The sequence below is a fragment of the Meleagris gallopavo genome, chromosome 11 (genome assembly GCF_000146605.3).
Source record: "Meleagris gallopavo isolate NT-WF06-2002-E0010 breed Aviagen turkey brand Nicholas breeding stock chromosome 11, Turkey_5.1, whole genome shotgun sequence".
NCBI lineage: Eukaryota > Metazoa > Chordata > Aves > Galliformes > Phasianidae > Meleagris > Meleagris gallopavo.
In genome coordinates, this window is record NC_015021.2 from 1,426,021 (window position 1) to 1,446,057 (window position 20,037).

Below are 20,037 nucleotides of genomic sequence, written 5' to 3' on the forward strand. Positions count from 1 at the left end.
AAAAGGTGAGGAAGAAAAAGAAGGAAAAGTACTCTGTGCTCTCTGTCTAATTTGTTAGTTTTTCCCTGCGGGGTTCTGCCAGCCCAGCATGGGGACCAGAGCAGGGTGCTGGTGCTTTAGCAGGCAGGGATGGGAAAATGGAGGAGACAGGGACTGAGAGTTTCCCCCCGAGCTTAGCTTTCATTCTCGGTTGTGATTAATTGCAGTTAGTGCTCATCTGTAATTTTGGAGAACAATCAGATGACGTGCCTTGTGGTTGGTTTAATTGAAACCCGATGAGCCAGCTGAAGGCTGCTGCGCACTGGGGTGAGCTGTGTTGGAACGCTCCCTGCCACAGCCAGGGCTGGGAATGGTGCCCAGAGCATTCCCTCAGCCCTGCAGTGCTTGGACATCTTCGGCTCTCCTCCCTCTTCAGGCTGAACTTGTGCCATATCGTGCTGGAGATGTCTTTCTCCTGGTCTCGAGCCACGGGTTTGATAGCTTTGAGGTGAGATCTGGGGGCTCCTGCTCCATCCAGCAGTTCTGTCTTTGCCCCTCACGTGAGAACAAGTTGCAAGCTGTGGCTTTGTGACCTGGTCTGGATGTACTTGAGGGCAGCGGTGTCATGGATTTGAGGTTTTGCACTGCTGTGCTATGGACTGCTCAGAAAGTTCGTGCTTAGCTTGGAAAAAGCTTTACCAGGGAATTAGATTGGAGTATTTGGGATCCACATCTCGTTCCCTGTCTCAGAAATCCTCTGCTCTGCCTATTCATCTGCTCAAATTGTGCTAGCAATTTCTAAGGCAGTTAGGAAGGCTGAGGGAAATTGCTTTCGGGTCAAGACCTGCTTTAGCTTGTGGTGAATTACTATGCCTGGGTTTTAAATCTTTGCAAACAGAGGATTATGGTGGTGGTAAACATGAGGTAGGCCTGGGGATTGCCATTCTGTGGGATGAAGTGAGCATGGCCTTCCCCTTCAACAAATAGCAAATGATGAATGGTTAAAAAAGTGAATTGAGATACAGCCTGGATTGTAGCTTAGATACTGTTTCTCCTTGATTTATATTTCTGCTTTGATACTTCACAGACTAGGCAGTATATTTCTTCCTTAACCTCATGGGCTTTTTCCATCTTAAATGCAGACAGTGTGTTAGATAGGCCAATTGCTGAGAGCTTGGGATTAATGCAGGATTTGCAAAAAATTCAGAGCTGCTGTACAGCCCAGTGTTTGGCTGAAACACAAACATGAAGTGATGAATGCATTTGAGATGGAAGAGTTACATTCCTGTGCTGGAAGATAGCAGTGGATGCCTGGTTGCTCTCATGGTCTCCAGTCTCCAGTCCCAACATTTGCTTTGGAGGCTGAAGACAGAGCCATTTCATGGTGCTGCCAGCAGCACAGTGATAGCAGGCAGCCTGTCCCCCACACTGGGAGGCAGCGGGAGAAGAACCACATTGTGTGAAGCTAAGCAGGGGCAGAGCCACAAGATTCGTGGAGATGTCTGTGCTCTGCTCTCCCAGAGCACCAGCTGCCCTGGCCTGGGGGATGCTCACAGATGGTGCAGACCCACAAGCCTGGTGGGGGGAGGGCGTTTGACATGGTGACACACAGGGTGACATCCTCCTATCTGGAAGTACTTGGCAGGAGGAAGAATGAGGCCTTTATTTTCTAATTACTAGGAAAACAGTGGTAAAAGGCCCATCTGGCCTGCAGAAAGCTGTTGTGGCACCTCTGCATGGTAAGTGGGGCTGAGAAATGCTGACAGGCTGTAATCCAGTTAACGCTGAGTGCAGAGCATCCTGACCAAGGTTTTCCTGGCTGTCACAACACAGAAATAGCTTGCTGTTACCTACCACCTAGCAGCCTGCTCCCATTACTGTGCACACCTTGCTGCTGCCCTTGGCGATTCCAGGCAGTGCTGAGCTCTGCGGCTCAAAGAGTGACCATGGCTTTGCCCAGGGCTGGAGGAGCCTGTCCCAGGCTCTGACTTCTCACAGCCTTTGCATTTGGTGCATTTCAAGTGGCCTGCTGCAGCCTGTTCCATAAACCCAGACTCAATGGCAGACAGTTTTGACAGGGGTGGTGGGGGGGAACGTTTGTGGGGATGCCCATGCCAAACCAGAGGAGCTAACTGTGCAGGTGTCCCTGAGGTGCACTGAGGATCTCTGAGTTAGTGTTACTATCTGCCATGGGAATCACTCCAATACTTTGAGCTGGGGTGGCTGTGTGGGTTGGAGCTGGGAAACACTCACTGTGTTTGTAGTGTAAGGTGTGCGTGGGATCTGGCATGGCTGTCTGCAGGAGCACTTCTAGAAAAGGAGACAATAACTGTTAAAGTTACCTCTTGCTTTTCTCAGTCATGTGGAAAACTGCTTTTCTGGAAAAAAGGAAGGAGTTGTTAGAAGCAGAAAGTCACCAGAAGTGTTTCTGAAGTAAGACGTACCTACAGTACAATGCAGTAAATGCCATGGCATCCGTGATGGCAGAAGGTTGGTAACTTGAGGTAGAGGTTATGGCTGGATTACTGCTGCCCTGAATCAGCTGAGTCTGTGCTGAGTTCACCAAATCCTCATCGGGTGCAGTTCATTGCACCACCATTGGTAATTGCTGGTTAAGGTTTTGTCTCACATTACTCATTTTTCCTCTTTGTGCTTTCAGAAATAACACAGATCATCCAGGTAGACTTGGACCTGAAGTACAAGGCCAACATCCGCGACCTGTTTGAGGAGTTTGACAACTTCCAGGAGGGAGCTGTCATTGGGATTGCCAGGGAAATGCAGCCAGTGTACAGGTACAGCCGTGTGCCCAAGGGCACGACTGTGGGGAGGGGGGTTTTCGCATTTTCTGTTCAACTCTGATCAGTCTTTGGAACAAAATCTGGGGTGAAACAGTCTTTCTGCTGTAATCCCTGCAGGGGAATTTAATTTGAATCTTGTAGGCCAGTCTGAACAAACTGTGCAATGTGGTGTGATTTCCTTGTTCTCCCACACTGTCACAAGGCTTTCAGAGCCAAGTTCCTGATAACAAGTGTCTAATCCATAAATAGATTCATCACATACCTGTTAGAGGTGTGTTTGGCCAGCTATTCCTGTTCGGGTGCTCTGTCTGAAGCTTGGCACATTAGTCTGTGTGTTGGGACTCAGAGGTTTGGGTTGTGAGTACTGCTGCCCTGCCCAACCAGCAGGGACACCTCTTGTTGCAGGCAGACCCAGCACCAGCACGTTTCAGCCATACTCTTAGATTTCCGCACACGTTTTCCACAAAATATCTGAAATAGCGTTTGGGGAATCCCTCTGGTGTGAGGTTTAGGTGGAGCAGCCTGCATTTTTCTATCATGAAGTCCTTTACAATGTTTTGAGCTACCTATGAGAAACCTTCTGGGAAGTGCCAAAAATGACTTGCACAATGGAGAGATGGGTCCTGCCACGTAGATAGCAAATGGTGCAGCTGTAGGTCTGTAGGTCCTTCAGTGTTTGACCCTGTTTTCATTTGAAGTGCACATTTTATTTAAGAGTTGTTCACCCAGAGAAGCCTAGGGGGGATAATTCTTGATGACCTGGGCTTGTGAGCATGCAGATAGCCACATGTTGTGCTGTGCAAATGTTGAGATTTCTCTCAGAGCTGTAGGAGGCTTTAGGACTTCATCACTCCCAGAAGAGACCTTCAGCCTCTCAGAAGCAGTAGCCAATTCTGGCTCAGCTATTTGCAGTGTTCTGGTGCTGCTCCATAGTTCATGCACAGCTCCGGAGCTGCCTGGCAGAGGCAGGCTGCTTTCTGAGCGTGCTCACAGTGGATTTGTTCCAGCTGTGTTTGAGGGTTTATTTAGTGCTGTCTGTGTCTGGTGTGAGACGTGCGCTAGACAAAATCCCAACTAGGAGTTCTGGAGGGGGAATTTCTGTTCACACACAGATAGTTGGCAGTCAGAGGTGAAGGGGCTCTCCTAGGTCTGCTAGGAGCTCCAGTGCCCTGCACGGACTGGTGTGGCTCCTGATGGCTCACACTGCATTTTGCTGCCAGAGCACATCTGCAGCAGAATTCAGGCACAGCCTTCTGCCCCAGCATGGTGCCTCTTATTAACCCCACCTGCTGCCACTCAACTTGTCCCCCACAGAGCCACATGCAGCACAGTCAGACTGAGTTAGAGGAGTGGGTGAATGTGGAGTCATCTTCAAACATCACGGGATGTTCTGGTACTCAGACCAGACAGGAGAGAGGTTCATATTTGCGCAGATGCTGTGCTGAGTGGGATCCCCGACCTCTGCTGCAAGCAGGGGGTACAAATAAACCCAGGAACAACAGCCCTCCCAGGCTATGTTTTGGGGCTGAACATTCTGTTGGTGCAGTTTTGATGTTCTGGGTCAGTTTGGGCTACTTTGTGTTTTCCTTGTGGGTATTTCTAGGCTGGTACTTAAAGAAGTTGATTTAACTTAATATGTGTTGTTCCAAGGATGAACCTCAGTTTTATTTCAGTCCAGAGTGAGTCAGATCTTGAACTCAGGGTGCCTTAATGACTTTTCAGCTGAGCTGAGTTTGAGTGTCTGAGATGGCTCAGCTAGATTTGCTAATCCTAATGGAAATGTTCTCAGAGAAAGATAAAAAAGCTTAAGAGCTCCCTCTGACTTTTCTTTCCTTACTGGAAGCCCCAGTAATGAGATCAACAAGTGAACCTCCTAAGACATGTCCAGCATCGCTCTTGGGCAAGGGCTGAGCTTGGAGCAAATGTGATTTAGCAGAAGATGCAGTGTGCTCTGTAGGCCTGGTGTGGGACAGCCTGCTTGCAAAACAGAAAGCCATCCCTCTGCACTGAGCTGCGCAGAATGGAGGAAGCTGGGGCCCTGTGGGAGACTGTTATTGGGATATGAGTTTGATCCTAGCATCTCCATTCTGAGAGCCTTGCTCAGCTGCTGGCGTCCCGTGTAGCCATTCATCACCAGCAGTCATTTCCTAGAAGCCCAAGCCAAATGATCAGCATACTCACAAGTGCATTTCTGGTTGCTTCTACTTCAGAAAGAAGACATCTCTGTGCTCCTCCTTGCTTGTGGGCTTGGCAGCGAGCTAGAACCAGTGAACTGCAGGTGCTGAGTGCTCCACAGTGCAACACCACACCCAGAGCACAGAGGGCTCCTGTATCCGCTTTGGGTGCCCTGGTAGGATTTTGGTGCCCAGAATGGTAAATCCAGTCCCAGCTAATTACATCCAATTGTTAGAGCTTAAAGTAGAATACAGAGAACAGCTACAGCTGAGCACTACAGTGGGGCTGCGTTGGATTGTGAGCTTAAGCCTGCCTTGCCCAACAGGGCAGGTCCCTTTTGTTAGTAGCACAGCTTGTAAGAGTTAAGCAAGCAGGGTAAAGTAAGCATCTGTTTGCCTGCAATTAGTTTGAGGTGTTATTGCTCCACGTTTCTGCCTGTGTACAGATGAGCCTTGTGTTATTTCTGTATGTTATTGAGTGGGGATGGTGGCCAGCTCCTGGGATGTACAAAGGGTAACCCTGGGGGTGCCGAGTTAAGCTGCAGGGTGCTCAGCTGAGGAGGGGGTCAGCAACACAGCACAGACAATGCAGGGCTGAGCCATGCTGTTAGCAAATACCTGACCTGAGCTGACCCCGTGCTCCCCGACCCCTGCTGCAAGCAGGGGGTACAAATGAGCCCAGGAACAACAGCCCTCCCAGGCTATGTTTTGCGACTGAACATTCTGTCGGCACAGTTTTGATGTTCTGGGTCAGTTTGGGCTATGTTGTGTTTTCCTTGTTGTGCTGTTTTGTTCTTCATGTGCAAACAAGTCCCTGGTATTTCGTGTCAGTAGGTCGCCCTGGGAGGGGTGAGCCTCCCCCACAGGTCCTCTGCACTGGGGGCTCACACCTCTTTCTTCCAAGAGCTTCCAGAAAGCAAAGCAAGCTGACAAGGCGTGAATGTCTCTGTAAAACTGCTATTTTTACACTTCTAGCAAGATAAAAACGTGCCCTAGGTATGAGGCAGAGGTGCCAGCTCCAGCCCTGTGATTTACCATACAGGCTGGGAGCATCAGCCGGGATGTGGGGGAGCACTGCAGGGCAGCTGGGAGTCCTTGGGACTATCTTGTCTTTCCCTCCCCATTTATGCAGTTTTCTGTGCACTCAGCTCTGCCTGTGTGCCGCTTTCCCCTGCCTATGCAAGAGCTCAGAGCTTCCCTGAGCTGTTTCTGCTGACAGAGCATTGGACTGACACCTCTAGGCCTGGGGAGCCATTTGCTGCCTGTGAAAGGTCTGTCTGCCTTCTTCCCCAGCCTTACATGGTGATGGGAAGATGGATGGAGATCAATTGGGTCACTGGTTGGTGCTTAGTCCTAATGCTTGTTACGTGTTTGGCCCACCGGAGGATGTAGATGTGTGCACAGAGGCATTTTTTGTGAATGATACAGCACCTTCTGAGAAGCAATTTTTTTTATCCAGCTGCCTGCTTGCTGCCAGTGCAGGCTGTGCTTTCCAGGCAGTGGCTGGGACTGCACACTGCTTTGCTTCTGGGATTGGGCTCCACGAAGCACGGGATGCAAATGCTTACAGGAAACAGGGCAGTAAGAGAACAGCAGATAGGAAATGTCCCAGAGCCTGCCAGCACATCCTGGAGGTAGGGGAAACCTCCAGACAGCAAAACAGGATGGCACTGGAGTGTTTCCATTCGGTTGACTCATGCTGAAACAATGCCCGGGTGCTGTTTGTCTTGGACAAATGTGTTTCTGTGAGCAAAGAGATCTCCTGGCCCTCCTGCAATGCACATGCTAGGATTTAGTTGTTGCAGAGGCAGAGCTTCAGCCTGCAAAGGGCTGAGCACCTGCAATTGTGCACTGCTCCAAAGGAGTATAGCACATCGAGTGTGGTGGTCTGGTGTTCTAGGCTCTTGGATGTCTGCAAGCTCCTGCTCCCTCTCAGGATGCAGACAGAGCCTCTTCACAGCCTCTAACAAACCTCAGCTCTTGTGCCTGCCTGCATGGGATCCAGGCCATGGCCAGGACTGGGACCTCATGCTTCAGTGAGAGAGGTTTTGATGGAAAGATTAAAATCTGCATCTGATGTTTGTGTAATCCAAAAGGCTTTCTGTGCAAGGAAGTGCTTCTGCACATCATAATCTTAATTTAAAATCCTGTTGTCCCCTGCAGCATTTCAGCTACTGAAGCATGCTGGCAGCGACCTGCTCACCAGACTGCAAAGGGCAGGTGATGATGCTCTTCTTAAATATTTATGTTGCGCTGGGGCTTCAATGCCAGATTCTGAACAAATTTTGAAGCCCAGACTCTCTTGTGCTCTGGTGTTGGCAGCCCTGCTAAGAAACATGCAGGCAGATGTTACATATGCATCCTGCCAGCAGGTTGTCAGATAGACAAGCAAGCCACTGTTCCCAGGACATGTACTGAATGTGTTTGTGGTCTGAAGAGCAGCCTGGCAGCACACATGAGACCCCTGAGAAGGTGGTAGGGTCTGCAGGGTAGAGTAGGGCTTGTCTTCTGGAACTGGTGCTGCAAATGCCCCAGTAGCCAAGATGCTGAGGTCCCCACTTGGCATAGCCTGGGAGGGAGTATTGGGTTCTGCTGCCTCTCGAGAGGTCTCAGACCTTCCCAAGTCCGAGGTGCCACTGGGGCTGAAGAGATCACTGCTGTCTCCATTTCTCCTCCTTGGTGGGATTATCATTGCTGGCCCTGATAACAAAAAGATATTAAAGACGAAAGCATCTTAGAAATCAGCAGTGCTGGAAATTAAAGAAGTTTTTCTTGCAGGAAAGAATGTCTACATCAAAGGACACCTACTGACTACAAAGGACTGACACTTGAATCCTTTTATAGCTGCAAGGCCATTTGTCTTTCCTTCTGCCTAAAACCTAGGGAGAGCAAATAGGGTGTTTCTCATAGGAGTCAAAGGGGTGAGAAGCACTTTTTCTTTGTTTTTTTCTTACTGTGGTCATGCGGGAGCTGCTGTAGCTGCGTTGTGTGCTCAGTCTCACAGGTCTTGGTTGTGTTCTTCTGCATGTGCTTGCACCTACTGGAGTCAGACCACACTGCCCTTCCTGCAGCCCCTTCTGCTGCTGGAGAGAGGGAAAGCCTGTCACTCCTACAAGCCAGGTGGGCTTACAGCCACACGAATAACCAAGAAGGTAACCAGGGCTCAGCCAAAAGCCACAAGGGGTAAAATAGCCCTCAGACATTCATTACCTTGGAGCCCATCACCTCTGGTGTTTAGTGTTTACTAGAAGCTTAGTGACAGCTGGATTAAGTCAGTTTGTCAAATGTTTAGAGAAAAAGAGTTAGTCTGGGCTGTGAGCACTCTAATGCCGATCCTGCAGTCAAACTGGGCTGATAGATGTCTACGCTGAGACAGTACATCCTGTACCTTCTCTCTGGATTTAAAAAGAAAAAGCAGAGTTGACAGCTGCCAGCAAGGTGGAGCTGCTGAATTCCCTACCTATCAATTAAAGTGGTGGTGGTGTTTGTGATATTTAGGGCTTTGCAGCTGCGTAAAAGCAGTCACCAAGTAAAGCCAGAGAGGAGCTGTAGCAGAGTGCAGGAGTGTTGCTTTGGATCAAGCTTTCTGAATAAGGAAATAATCATCTCCAGAGGGCAGCTCCTTCTGCCTGCATTCTCTCCTGGCTCCACGGGCCCCTCATACAGGCAGGCTGCCCCAAACTGGAGGCTTTGCTCTTTTCCAGCTGCTTTTCCCCTGGGGAGCAGGGAGCTCTGCCTTTCTCAGTCCTGTTGGAGACGGCAGCAGTTTGCCTTTCTGTGTTCTGCCAGGCACAGTGACGCCTGTGCTGCCGACAGCCTGCTCACAGCTGGGAGGCAGAGCCAAGAACCCGCTGCACTTTGGGTTTTAAACCATTTAGAGGATTGAATTGATCTGTAGCAAGTGCTGCTGCTTGATGTGAGGAGGAAACGATTCTAGGAATTCTTTGGCAATTGCTACCAAGAAAAAGCCAAAATTACGGAACATGCAGAACCTGTAAGGAATTGGCAGCAGAACTGATTTAAGGAATTCAGCATTACTTTCTGATATCTGAAATCCAAGAAGGCAAAGGTTTTCATTGCATACATCTGTGCACATCATGAATATGTAGCACCTGTTTCACTTACTCCCATTGCCAACTGAACTTGCAATGTCACTTATAAACAATGAATAAATTTGGCGAGATCTAACAACCACAAATGTGCATCAATTAGCATGAATGCTATTAATAACATCAGCACTATGATAGTCTCTTTCGAGATACTGAGTCTTACCTTTTTTTTTTTAACAACTACAATACTTGTGTGTGTGGGTAAGGCAGCTGGGATTCTCCAAGGCTGGGGCCATGCTTCTCATTCTTCCCTGGCTGAGAACTTTGCTGTGGTTTTGCTGTAGGATTCTTTGTTGGTCATCACACACAAGACCAGAGTGTGTCAGGTGAGAGTATAGTGGTTACTTTACCTGTGCTTGTCTTCAGCTCCTGAGTTTCTCAGTTTCTGCTCCTGAATGTCTCAAGTTCAGTGTCTAGAGGTATCACACTGCTCGCATCTGTCCTTTCCCACAGAAGTGCCCACCTGCAGGAGCACTGGGCTGAGCAAGGATCAGGAAGGACAAGGAAGGGCCACCCCCCCAGCATGGTCTGCAGTGATTGCTTGTACTCCCTTAGCCAGGGTGGGAGCAGCTTGCTCCTTCTGGAGACAAAGCGTCCTGCTGCAGAAGCTTCCTGCACTTGCCATCGGACCTTCAAAAATGGTCTCTGAGACTTTCCCGGAGTGTCCCTGCAGCTCCACGCTCCTTCAGCCTTCCAGCTCTTCTTTTTAGGTGCAGTAGCTGCCACCATCCAGCACAAAGACACCCCCATGCTGCCCGTTTCTCCCATGGGCATCTGTTGGTGCCACTTGTTATGAATGGGGTTTTTGGGTGCAGCTCAGTCCTGTGCTGAGGACTTGGAAGGGAGCAGGGCACTGTTCGGAGCTCCATTGGCTGAGGGCAGCTCTGTTGTTTGCTGCAAGCACAGGCATTTCTTTCCATAGTGGAGTGTAGCAGAGCAGGTTTGCATGGTACAGGTATTTGTGATTCTGTGCACCCCAAGAAAGGCTTTGCAGTGCTGCAGGGAGCAGGGCCATGATGCCTGCAGGGTCTCAGCAGATGGTGAAGCAGATGTGGTTGTTCTGGCTGCCAGGGCCTGGTGCCAGATCGCATCTACAGGCTCCTTACCGGTGCTTGGTGCAGAAGGAATTTCCAAAGAACTGAAGCCCTTTGATAGAGGAACAAACAAACAAAAAGCAGGAAATTGAGAGGCTCTGCTGCATAGCTGAGATGTTTCTGGAATGGTGCACAGGGCCAGCTCCAGGCAGTCTGCTTGGCAGTGTCTTCTCGAGGGTCCCTCAGTGCCCGCTGCTCCCCGGGGCTCAGAGGCAGCCCCTCTCCATGCAAGCAGGCCGCAGTGAGCTGTTTCTGGTCAGCAGTCCTCCAAGCAGGGCAGCGTGTGCTTTACATGTTGGTAGCAAAAAGCATTGCACTTGCCTCTATTAATCACTAAATAATGATCCATGTTTGCAAGTTGTTACTAATCAGCCATTTAAGCAAGGCCATTTTCAGACTGCTGAGTCCATGCGGGAGTGTAATCACCCAGCATTGATTTCCTGCTCCAAATACAGCCTTGTAGACGCTCAGCATGCTGACTGCATTCTGATAGAGGCCGCTGCTGTACAGACATCATTTGTGCGCTACATGAGGGATTTATCAGGAAATTACTGAAGTCTCACTGAGGGACTCAGTCCTTAATTTTGTCATTGTTTCCAGGTGATGGAGAGGCATGGACTGGACAGAGGGCGAGGAGCGCCCAGGCAGTACCCCGAGTGCTGGACCCTGTGGCACATCCCTGCATGAGCCGTGTTGCATGGCAGTGAAGCTGGGATTTCCTGGTTACACAAGCTGCTCAGCTTTAGCTAAGGCGCTCTGGACCAGGCTGGTACTGAACCTGTCTCCTCAGCTCCTTAAAGGGTTTAGCATTTGCACATGGGAAATCAGCAATTAGCAACAAAGGGCACTTTGTTACAAAACCTTCTCCAGAAGGACTGCTTGTGCTGGCGGTGCCCCAAAGGAAAGGGGAGCATCCTTTGGTGCAGGAGGGGCTGTGGGGCTGCTCCATGCAGCAAAGAGCAGGAGGAGGTCATGGAGAGGTTTCTTGGCCACGCTCTTGCTTCTTGTGGAGGATGATTTGGGAAAGCTGCCTCTGATTGGCAGTAGGGACAGCAGCACCACCAACCAGAAGGGAGATGGCAATTCTGTGCAGAACTGGGGATGGGTTAAAGGCACATCTGTCTGCTCAGGAACAAATAGTATTCAAAGGGCTGGCTCTAATCAAACAGCATTGGCATTTGTACATGGTGTCACCCAGTTTGGAGCTGAAATGGCAAAAACTGGGCTCCTTTAGGAAGGCTTGACCTCTTACTCTTGCAGTGTTTTGCATAGTTAGAAGTAGTAAGATTTCACGCTTGTTTTTTTAGGTGGTGTGGCAAGTCTGCAGCTCTGTGAGCATCTCCCTTCTGACAGGCACTGTCTGTGGGCTGTGTGAGCCAGGGAAGAGCCTTCCCACAGCATGGTACAGAGCCCCTGGCAGCAGGGTCTGTTCCGGTGCCCTGTGGCTTTGGACCAGCTCTGCTACTGCTTGGGGACAGAACCAGGGCCCTGTCTTGCAGCACAGCATGCTGTAGGTGGCTGTTGCAGCCATGCTTGATGCAGATGAAATCTCCTCACATTTGGTCAGGAGGCCTTTAGTCACTTCACAGCATTCCCATAACCAAAGGAGCCAGCACCTTGGGCCCCCAGGCTGGGCCATGGCAGTGTTACTTTTTTGTGACCTTGTTATGGAGGCTGCCTTGTCAGGGCTGGTGGCAGGGGAGGCTGTCTGCACAGGGGGGCTGGCTGCAGGAGCATGTGCTGGGCCAGCAGGGGAAGTCCTGGTGGAAGTGTTTTTTATCTGGGCCCCATGTTTGAATGCTTGGAAGTGCTGCTCTCCAGATGTTTCCTAGCACATGCAGGCTCTGTTTATAAAAAGCGCCTCAAAGCACGGCCCCTCCGCACAGCCCAGGGCATCGGGCTGCAGATGGACGCTGGCAGCCACAGACCCTGTGTCAGGGGCACAGGGTCACATTTGGAAGAATTTGTCTGAAGGGGCCACGGTCAGCTCAGTGGTTAACAAAAGCCTAAAATGCCTTCTCTTCCTTTTTCCTCCCCTCCTCCTGCAAGCAGTTTCCTGCTGCTTTTCATCCCCACGGTGGCTGGGGTCTCTGGGCTGCCTTCCTGCCTTAGCTGGAGGTAGCTTTTTCTGCAGGGGGCACGAGCAACAAATTGCCAAGACCAGCAGTGTTGCTGCTGGGTGGGCACATGGAGCACCAGCACCATGGGTAGCTTTGTGCTCACTGATGGCCCCAACTCTGCTTTGTGCTGGATTGGGGGCTTCCCACAGAGCAGCCCTGCAAGTCCCATCCCTCATGCACCATCTGTCCTGCTGCAGTGCCAGCTCTGCCCTGGGCAGGTACCATCCCGCCACATGGGCCTCGTGATGTGCTACCAGCTGCCTTTCCTGTGTGTTAGGGGAACTGTGTGTTTTACACAGCTTGTCTTATTGTTGCAGAGCACCTGCTAATACATTTTTTTCCAGAAGCATCAAGATGTTTCCATGTGTGCTTTCCCCATTGAAAAGCACCTGCAGACTCATTTCCCACAGGGAACATCATGCAGAGTATAGCCCAAGGAAAATCATAGGTGGTCCCCAATGCCAGCAGGGGACAGGTTGTAGCAGCCAGCAGTGCCCGCAGGAGACAGCAGAGGCAGCCCTTTCTCACAGGGGTTCTTTGCACAGAACAGGTGCTGCCCAAGCCCTGTGCCCCCAGGAATGTCCTGGCCTGTGCCCAGGCTGCTGCCATGCTGTGGGAGCTGGGGATGGATGTGGCAGTCTGGGGCCTGGTTCCTTAAGGGAAAGTTGTGATCTCATGATCCGCTTCCAGGTGGGTGGAGGCATTTTTCAACCTTGTTCTTCTCTACCCCGGTCCCTGGAGGAGACAACGGAAAGCCATCCTTAGAAGGACAAAAGCTGAGTGAATTCAGGCTGAAGGAATGCTCACAGCAGCCCTGCCAGAACACCTTTCACTCCCTTGGCCCCAGCACAGGGAAGGACAGCACGGTGCTGCAGGCAGTGTCTGTCGGTGCCGTGCTGTGCTCCTCACATCCTGCATGTCCACTTCCCAGGGGCCCCGAGCTCCCCATCGCATCGTGCCGTGCTGCCTGCGTGCTGTGAGGCAGAGCACAGCTTTTGTGTCAGCCTGGCTGGGGTCTGGAGGAAGCACTGGAACAATTGCTGCTTGTTTGTCTGTCTCCTCTCCCCGCGTTGTTACCTGGATTAGCCATCACGGGGTAATCCACTGGGGAATGGTGTTGCTCAAAACTTGAGTCATTTGATACAGATCTGCTCTCCTGCTCTAGGCTGGGAAGCTGCAGTTTGCAGCAGGATGGTGCTGGGGGCCACAGCTCTCTCCTTTTCCCTATTACAGCCAGCAACTTGCAGAGGATGTAATTTTGTCCCTTTGCAGGCAGCCTGATAACAGCTTGGACAGTGTGTGTTTTTGGAATTGAGAATGCACAGCAAATGATCTGTTCCAGTGCTCTGGAGCTGGAATCCCTCTCAGGCTCTGCACCGCACTCTGCCAGTCACTTTTTGTTGGGACTGACAGTTACTTTCAGGGAATTACTGGTGGTGAGGAGAGAGAGCAGAATATGCAGAGATGAGCTTGAGCCAACCTCTGCTCAGAGCCTGGGACTGCACTCAAGTCCTCTGTACACCACTCCAGCCTGGATCTGAGCAGCTCGTGAGTGCAAGGCTGGGTCTTGCTTTTGCACATTAAGATTCCCTCTAATGCTACATCTAGAGATATTGCTTCCTTTTCCCAGGAGTGCCCACAAGTCAGCTTTGCAGGACGTAGCTGCTCTCTGCACAGGCAGAGCTCTTCTCTCCCCATCAGATCTAGGTGCTGCCTGCGCTCTTCCAGTGAAGCAGTGAGCCCACAGCAAGTGCTCTGCTCCCTCTCCCCAGGAGGACTGGAGACAGCTGTTCAAAGCTGAGCCTTCCTTCCAGGGGAAATTGGCACTCTCAAAAACCCATTCCATCCTGAATCAGATGAAAGGGAATGGTATAAACGCCCTGAATGAAATGAGAGATTTCAGAGTTCTGAATCTGAAGCATCTGAATGGAAGATGGTAAGGAAGGAATGGCATGTTACAGCTGTGGTTCTCCTGCCTTTATTTCTCAGAAAATTAAAACTGTGTACACAGCTGACATCACTAATAGAACCACTTTTTCCACTGGGATCACTCACCTGCACACTGCTGCCTTCCAGCCCCCATGGTGACACCTGATCAGGGCTCCAGATCCTGGGCACCCAGGGAGAGGCCAGAGGAGGTTTGCTTGTCTGCTCTCTGCACAGCCCTGGGATTTTCTGAGCGTTAGAGCTGAGCACGGCTCAGTACAAGAAAAGTTTTGATTTAATTTTTTTCCAGTGCAGAAGTACCCAGCAGGGCCCTAAGGTGTTCCAGAAGCTGATTTCCTTGCATCTTCTTACAGCTGAATTAGTTCAGCTTCCAAGCCTGCAAGCATATTAAACCTTTGGGTACTAAATCCAACCACGTACCATCAAATTCTTGTTTTCTGTGTAGGTGCATGGAGGCTTTGGTCAGTGCCTGACAAATTCAGAGAGGTATCAGACATGCTTGATGTATTCTTTGTATCCTCAGCAGTGTTTCTCCCTGACAGCTTCACAGCAAGGTGGTGTAGCTTCGCCTAAGGTGTTAGAGCCAGAGTGAGAGAAGAGCTCTCTGTCTGGCTTTTAACAGAGGATGCTGTTCGGGGGCAGCAGTACTTCTGAATGGCAGTGATTTGTGGGGCGGATACACCCCCAGCAGAAGCTGCTTGGGTAACAGCATGGGATGGATTCAATTCTTGCAAGTGGGAACAGCTTGTATATGGTGGGGTGTGCTCGCTGCCCCAGGGCTGTGGAAGGAGCCAAAGACATATTTGTGCTGCTTACTGAGGTAGTCTGATTTTTTCCCAATTGAATCACCCTCTTAAGTTAATTCTGTGTGTTCCTAAACTCGCAGCACTCTGTTCTCCGTGGCAGCTGGAAATTAGCTAGTGGAGATCATGCCTGCCAGAGCTGCTGCATCTGAGCCTTCCCAGGGCTGCAGAAGCTGAAGGCAGTGCTTATTTAGCTAACGAAATGTTGCCATTGGGTGTCTCATTTTGGAGAAGAAATATTTCTACTGCCTGGGGAGATTTATTTCAAACCTTATTGCACGGCCCCAAACCCAGGCCCAGTTTTGATCTGGAGTTTCCCTGTAATCAAATAATAACAACGATGGTGCCAAGACCCCACTACCTGCAGTTAGTGTTAGGCTGTTACGGAGCGGAGGCTGCCCACCTTGCTGCCGTGTGCTGCTCTGCCAGCAGCAAGACTGGGCAGGTGAGCGGTGTTTGGGTGTCCCCAGCAATCTCATTCCCCTGTGGTCCCTGGGCTCCCTGACCCTCCTGTCCCAGCTGCTGCCCTCCCAAATCACAGTGCTGCCAGGTGGATGCAGCTTGTCCCCAGCCGCAGCTCAGCATGGTGATACTGGCACATGATCTGGGCCGGGCCGAGCTGACCATCCCCGCACCACCGCGGCTGGGTTTGCTCTGTGTTTGTCCTGATTGGAGCCTTTGTTTGAGCAGAGCCCGCGATGTCGCCGCTCGCAAAGCCCTGCATTGTATGTGCTGCAAACAATGTCCCTGCAGGAAGCCGGGCAGTCGGGCTGGGCCGCTCATGGGGCTGCGCTCTGCCACCTTCAAAGCGTGCTGCTGGGAAGGACGAGGCTGCTGGCCGCACTCGGGGGATGCTGCTTTGAAGGTCTCCATGGGAACGGTGTTAGCTTGGGCCTCCAAGACCGTTTTTGGCAGGAGCAAGAAGGGGCTGAGCTCATTCCGCAGGGAGCTCCTATCCTGCGGTTCCTTCCTGGAGCTGGAGGGATGCTTTAATGGCTCCTTGCCGTGTGAAGCGGTAGGGAGCGGTTCCTGCACTGCACACAGGGCTCATGTGGAGGGGCTGCGGCTGACGCTGTGGCGAGACAGTGAATGCCAGGGCAAGGCGAGGCCTTCCCCGTCCTCACCTCCCTGTGCAGCAACAGCCCCAGCCTGCTCAGGCACTGTTGATGGGTGACAGAGATAAGGACGACTGTCTCCAGGAGGCTGAACCTCAATATATAAGACCAGATAATGTGGAAAATACACACACTGTATGCATACTTAAGAGACACCAAAAACCCCTGGCTCAGTGTCGGGTTTAACTCTGTTCCTGACGTTTCCCATCTGCTGGTCTCGCTAGTGAGAGACGCAGAGGGACTGGCTCTGCTGTGACATTTGTGAAGCACATGGATGTCGTCAGGCAGGGCTGCAGTCACACTCCACTAACCAGAGCATTGCCAGGTTGTTGGGCAGCAGGGCTACAAGGAGAGTAGTGGATGTAACAGGTGCAGTAGATGAGGTGAGAGCAGCTCTCCTGACACCACTGGCTTCTTTTTGTTGTACTCTGCCCACTTTTGTTCAATATTTTTACAAGTGCTCTGGAGAGAAACAAAAAGTGCTGATAAGATTTGCAGCTTGCACATCAGTGCCTGAGACTGTCCTGCAGACAGAGCTGACCTACTTTGTGCAGCTCACTCGAACACCTTGTGTTGCAGCAGAATGCCAGGACCAGGGATCACCTCCCTTGCCATGCATTTGCAGTGTGCATCCCAGAGGGCTGTGGCCCAGGAGGGGCTGTGAAACCTGGTGCTAAGCAGCAGTGGAGCACATGAGGTCATTTGACCTAAGAAAGAAGGATGTGATTTCCTCTCCATGAACAGCCATGTGAGCAGCCACACAATCCCATGCCCAGTTCACTCAGAATAGGATGCTGATGCACACAAAAGAAGCTTTAGGAGAGAGCAGGAAGAACAATTTGAGGTCTGGACAATATCCCATGTAGGAAGGCAGAGAGCAGCAGCCACGAGGCACCAGGCTGGGCGGGGGAGGGCTCATTCCCAGCCTGCCCAGACTTTTGGTGGTAGCTGCTCTTCAGCTGTGCTCACTGACTCCACTCTAATGACCTCCCTACTAATGACCTTCCAACTAATGACTTTCCCTCTGTCCCCAGGCACACGTTCTGGCAGTACCGCCGCGAGAACCCCCAGACCAGAGTGGGGGAGCCCCCTCCTGATGGGCTGCCTGGCTTCAACAGCGGTGTGCTGCTCCTCAACCTGGAAGCCATGAGGCGCTCCAAGCTCTACAACCAGCTGCTGGAACCTGGCATGGTGCAGAAGCTCACGGAGAAGTACCACTTCAAGGGTCACCTTGGGGACCAGGATTTCTTCACCATGGTGGGGATGGAGCATCCAGAACTGTTCCACGTGCTCGACTGCACATGGAACCGTCAGCTTTGCACGTGGTGGAAGGACCACGGATACAGCGATGTGTTTGATCAGTACTTTCGGTGCGATGGTGAGGTCAAAATTTACCATGGGAACTGCAACACCCCTATCCCTGAGGACTAGGGCACCCCTTTCTCCAGGACCAGCTGTGACTGCAGTGGTCCCTATAAGGCTGCACAGGCTGCAGTGGCCGCACCAGCGGTCCCTCCTGAAGCACGGCCAGCCCGGTCAGTTATGTTCCAGGGACGCCCCTGATCCCTGGCAATCCCCAAAGCATTCAGTTTCCCACCATCTGTAGTCCCACCCGTCCAGAAGAAGGTACAGTCCAGTAGCTGGCACAGGACATACAAGATGCCTAGGCTTGGCTCCATGGCTCAGCTTGGAACAAGTGCATGGTGCCCCTCTGTGCTGCAGCCCCCGAGCACAGGGACAGCTGGCAAGCCTTTGGGTGACCTTGCTTTGGCACCTTGCAGGGAGTGCTGGCTCCATGGGTGCTGTGCAGCACTATGTTGTTAGCCAGATTTCAGAGCCAGGCAGTTGGGTTTTGCTTAGGCATTCCTTGGTGGCCCATTTCTGCAACTTACGCAGTGCATCAAGAGCAGACACTGTCCTCAGGTCATCTTTTTTTTCAGCATTCCAGAAAGGCAAGAAGGCTTTAACGACTGAAAAGCTGCTTTAAATTTGTGTTACTTATGAACAAAAAATTGAATGCTAGATGAACTTTAAAGCCTTCCACTTGTTCTTCTTAGCAATAAAAGCTTTACTGCCGTATCTTGTCTTAAAAGCATTCAGCAAGCGTGTACAAATTGGTTCATTTTTCTAGCTTTGCCTTTAACCTTTTGTACTGTAATAAAGCTGCAAATATAAAACACACTTTGCTGTTTTTCTGTGGCACAACTGAAGTCCTGTGCCATGGGAGGTTTTGTGTTCTTTTTATCATGATTAATAAGTAGCTGATATGTATCTGTTGGGCAGATGAAAATGGTGCCCTAGTAGCTTATCACCGTGCTTAATCACCAGTCTGTTCTGAATGAGTGGTGCAATAAATTGTACCCTGCTCGGGCTCTGTGCTTAGCCCAGCATGTGTGTGTGAGCGCGGCGGTTGCCAGCAGGGATGGTGGTGCCAGGGTGACAGTGTTACAGCCATGTGTGTGAGAAAGCTCTTTCCAGGCTGAAACCCACTAGTCCTGAGTCTGTGTGCCCAAGGGATGGTCACTGAGCTGCCATGTGCATGTGTGCGACATATATGTGTGGAAGAGAGGGACATGGCCGTAGTTACAGCTGAACCTACTAACAGCATGTGCAGCGTGCTTAGGGGGCTCCTGGCTTCCTCCACCTGTGCTGTGAATGAACAGGTATTTTTGTTTAATGAGGGAGAGGCTCTCTCCCCTCTAACTAATGTGACGAGGGCAGCAGGCTGAGCTGGGCTGCAGCCCTAACCCTGCGTCCTGGTTTGGTGGAAATGCCACCAGGTTCCTGTTGCATTCTGCAGAGCTCTGCAGCCCTTCTTCCGTGTAGTGCCCTGGGGAGAGGGTTGGAGCACAGGGCAGAGCCCCAGCCCATCACTGCCTCACATGCAGAGACAGGGCTGTGCCGTTGGGTTGGAACCAGGGAGTGCTGAGAGCGCTGCATTTTGTCTCTCTGTACTTGGTGTTGTTCAGCATGCATGAGGAGTTGCGCATAGAGCAAACAGTATCCCCTGTTGTCCGGTCGGCTTTGCTTTCAGAGTCGTGCTCGAGCTGCATGGGATTGTTGCTCGCCTCTTCTGCGTTTCGTAACGCTGTCAGTGTTTATTCTCTTACTCATTTGTACTTCTTTCCCATTTGAAATGATCAATTGTTGGTATAAACTCACCTAGGGAGCAATTACTGTAAGCCTAACCCAAACAGGCGCTGGGGGTGATCCATTAAGCAATATAACAGCCCTCCCCTGCTCGCTGCTCCCAGAGGATACAATATTTACTTTTCAGCTCTTTGCTATTCCTACTGAGCGCACTTCGGTCAGCATGCCAAGAATAACAGAAAACATAACAACGGGCTTCAGCCTTAAGATGTAGTTTCTGACTTTGCAAAACAAAAAAGCCAACCTATTATTTCTCCTTTCTCAGCAATGCCCGCAATGCCCTCTGCAGCGCAGCAGAGAGGGGCTCTTACCCTCTTTTCCACCGTTAGGAGAGCAGTGGGTAACCTTAACTCTGCCCCAAGAGGCAGCAGAGAGAGGAAAGAGGTATTTGGGGCAGTAAGGCTGGCATGTGGCGTTTTTCCTTTTCACATGGGTTTTTGCCAGGTCTCTGCACTGCTTTGTGAGGTTTCCCTTAACACTTTTTTCCCCTCAGAGAAGCACCTGGCTTGGGGATATTTCAACCAGGCTATGTAGCAGCTCCATCCCTTACCATCATGAGCCTCCATGGCTTAATTACTAACTTCTGACAAATTGCTGCCTGGTCCTGTTATTCTTTTCAATGCTGTCAGGGTTGGCTTTGTGAAATTCACTTGCTCTGGAACTTATTTATTTGCCAAGCAGCTGTTAATGGGGGAAGCACTTTGAGCAAATTACATCATGGAGATATTTCACGGGAATTAGCTTCATT

At 51.0% G+C, this 20,037-nt stretch overlaps 1 protein-coding gene across 1 annotated transcript; it reads left to right on the forward strand.

Moving 5' to 3' along the window:
* The first annotated feature begins 2,459 nt into the window (after positions 1 to 2,459).
* On the forward strand, positions 2,460 to 18,320 carry XXYLT1 (xyloside xylosyltransferase 1). Its single transcript, XM_010716369.2, has 3 exons — positions 2,460 to 2,469; positions 2,597 to 2,771; positions 17,174 to 18,320. The coding sequence occupies exons 1-3, from the start codon at positions 2,460 to 2,462 to the stop codon at positions 17,568 to 17,570; spliced, it is 582 nt and encodes a 193-aa protein (XP_010714671.2). The 3' UTR covers positions 17,571 to 18,320.
* The last annotated feature ends 1,717 nt before the right edge of the window (positions 18,321 to 20,037 follow it).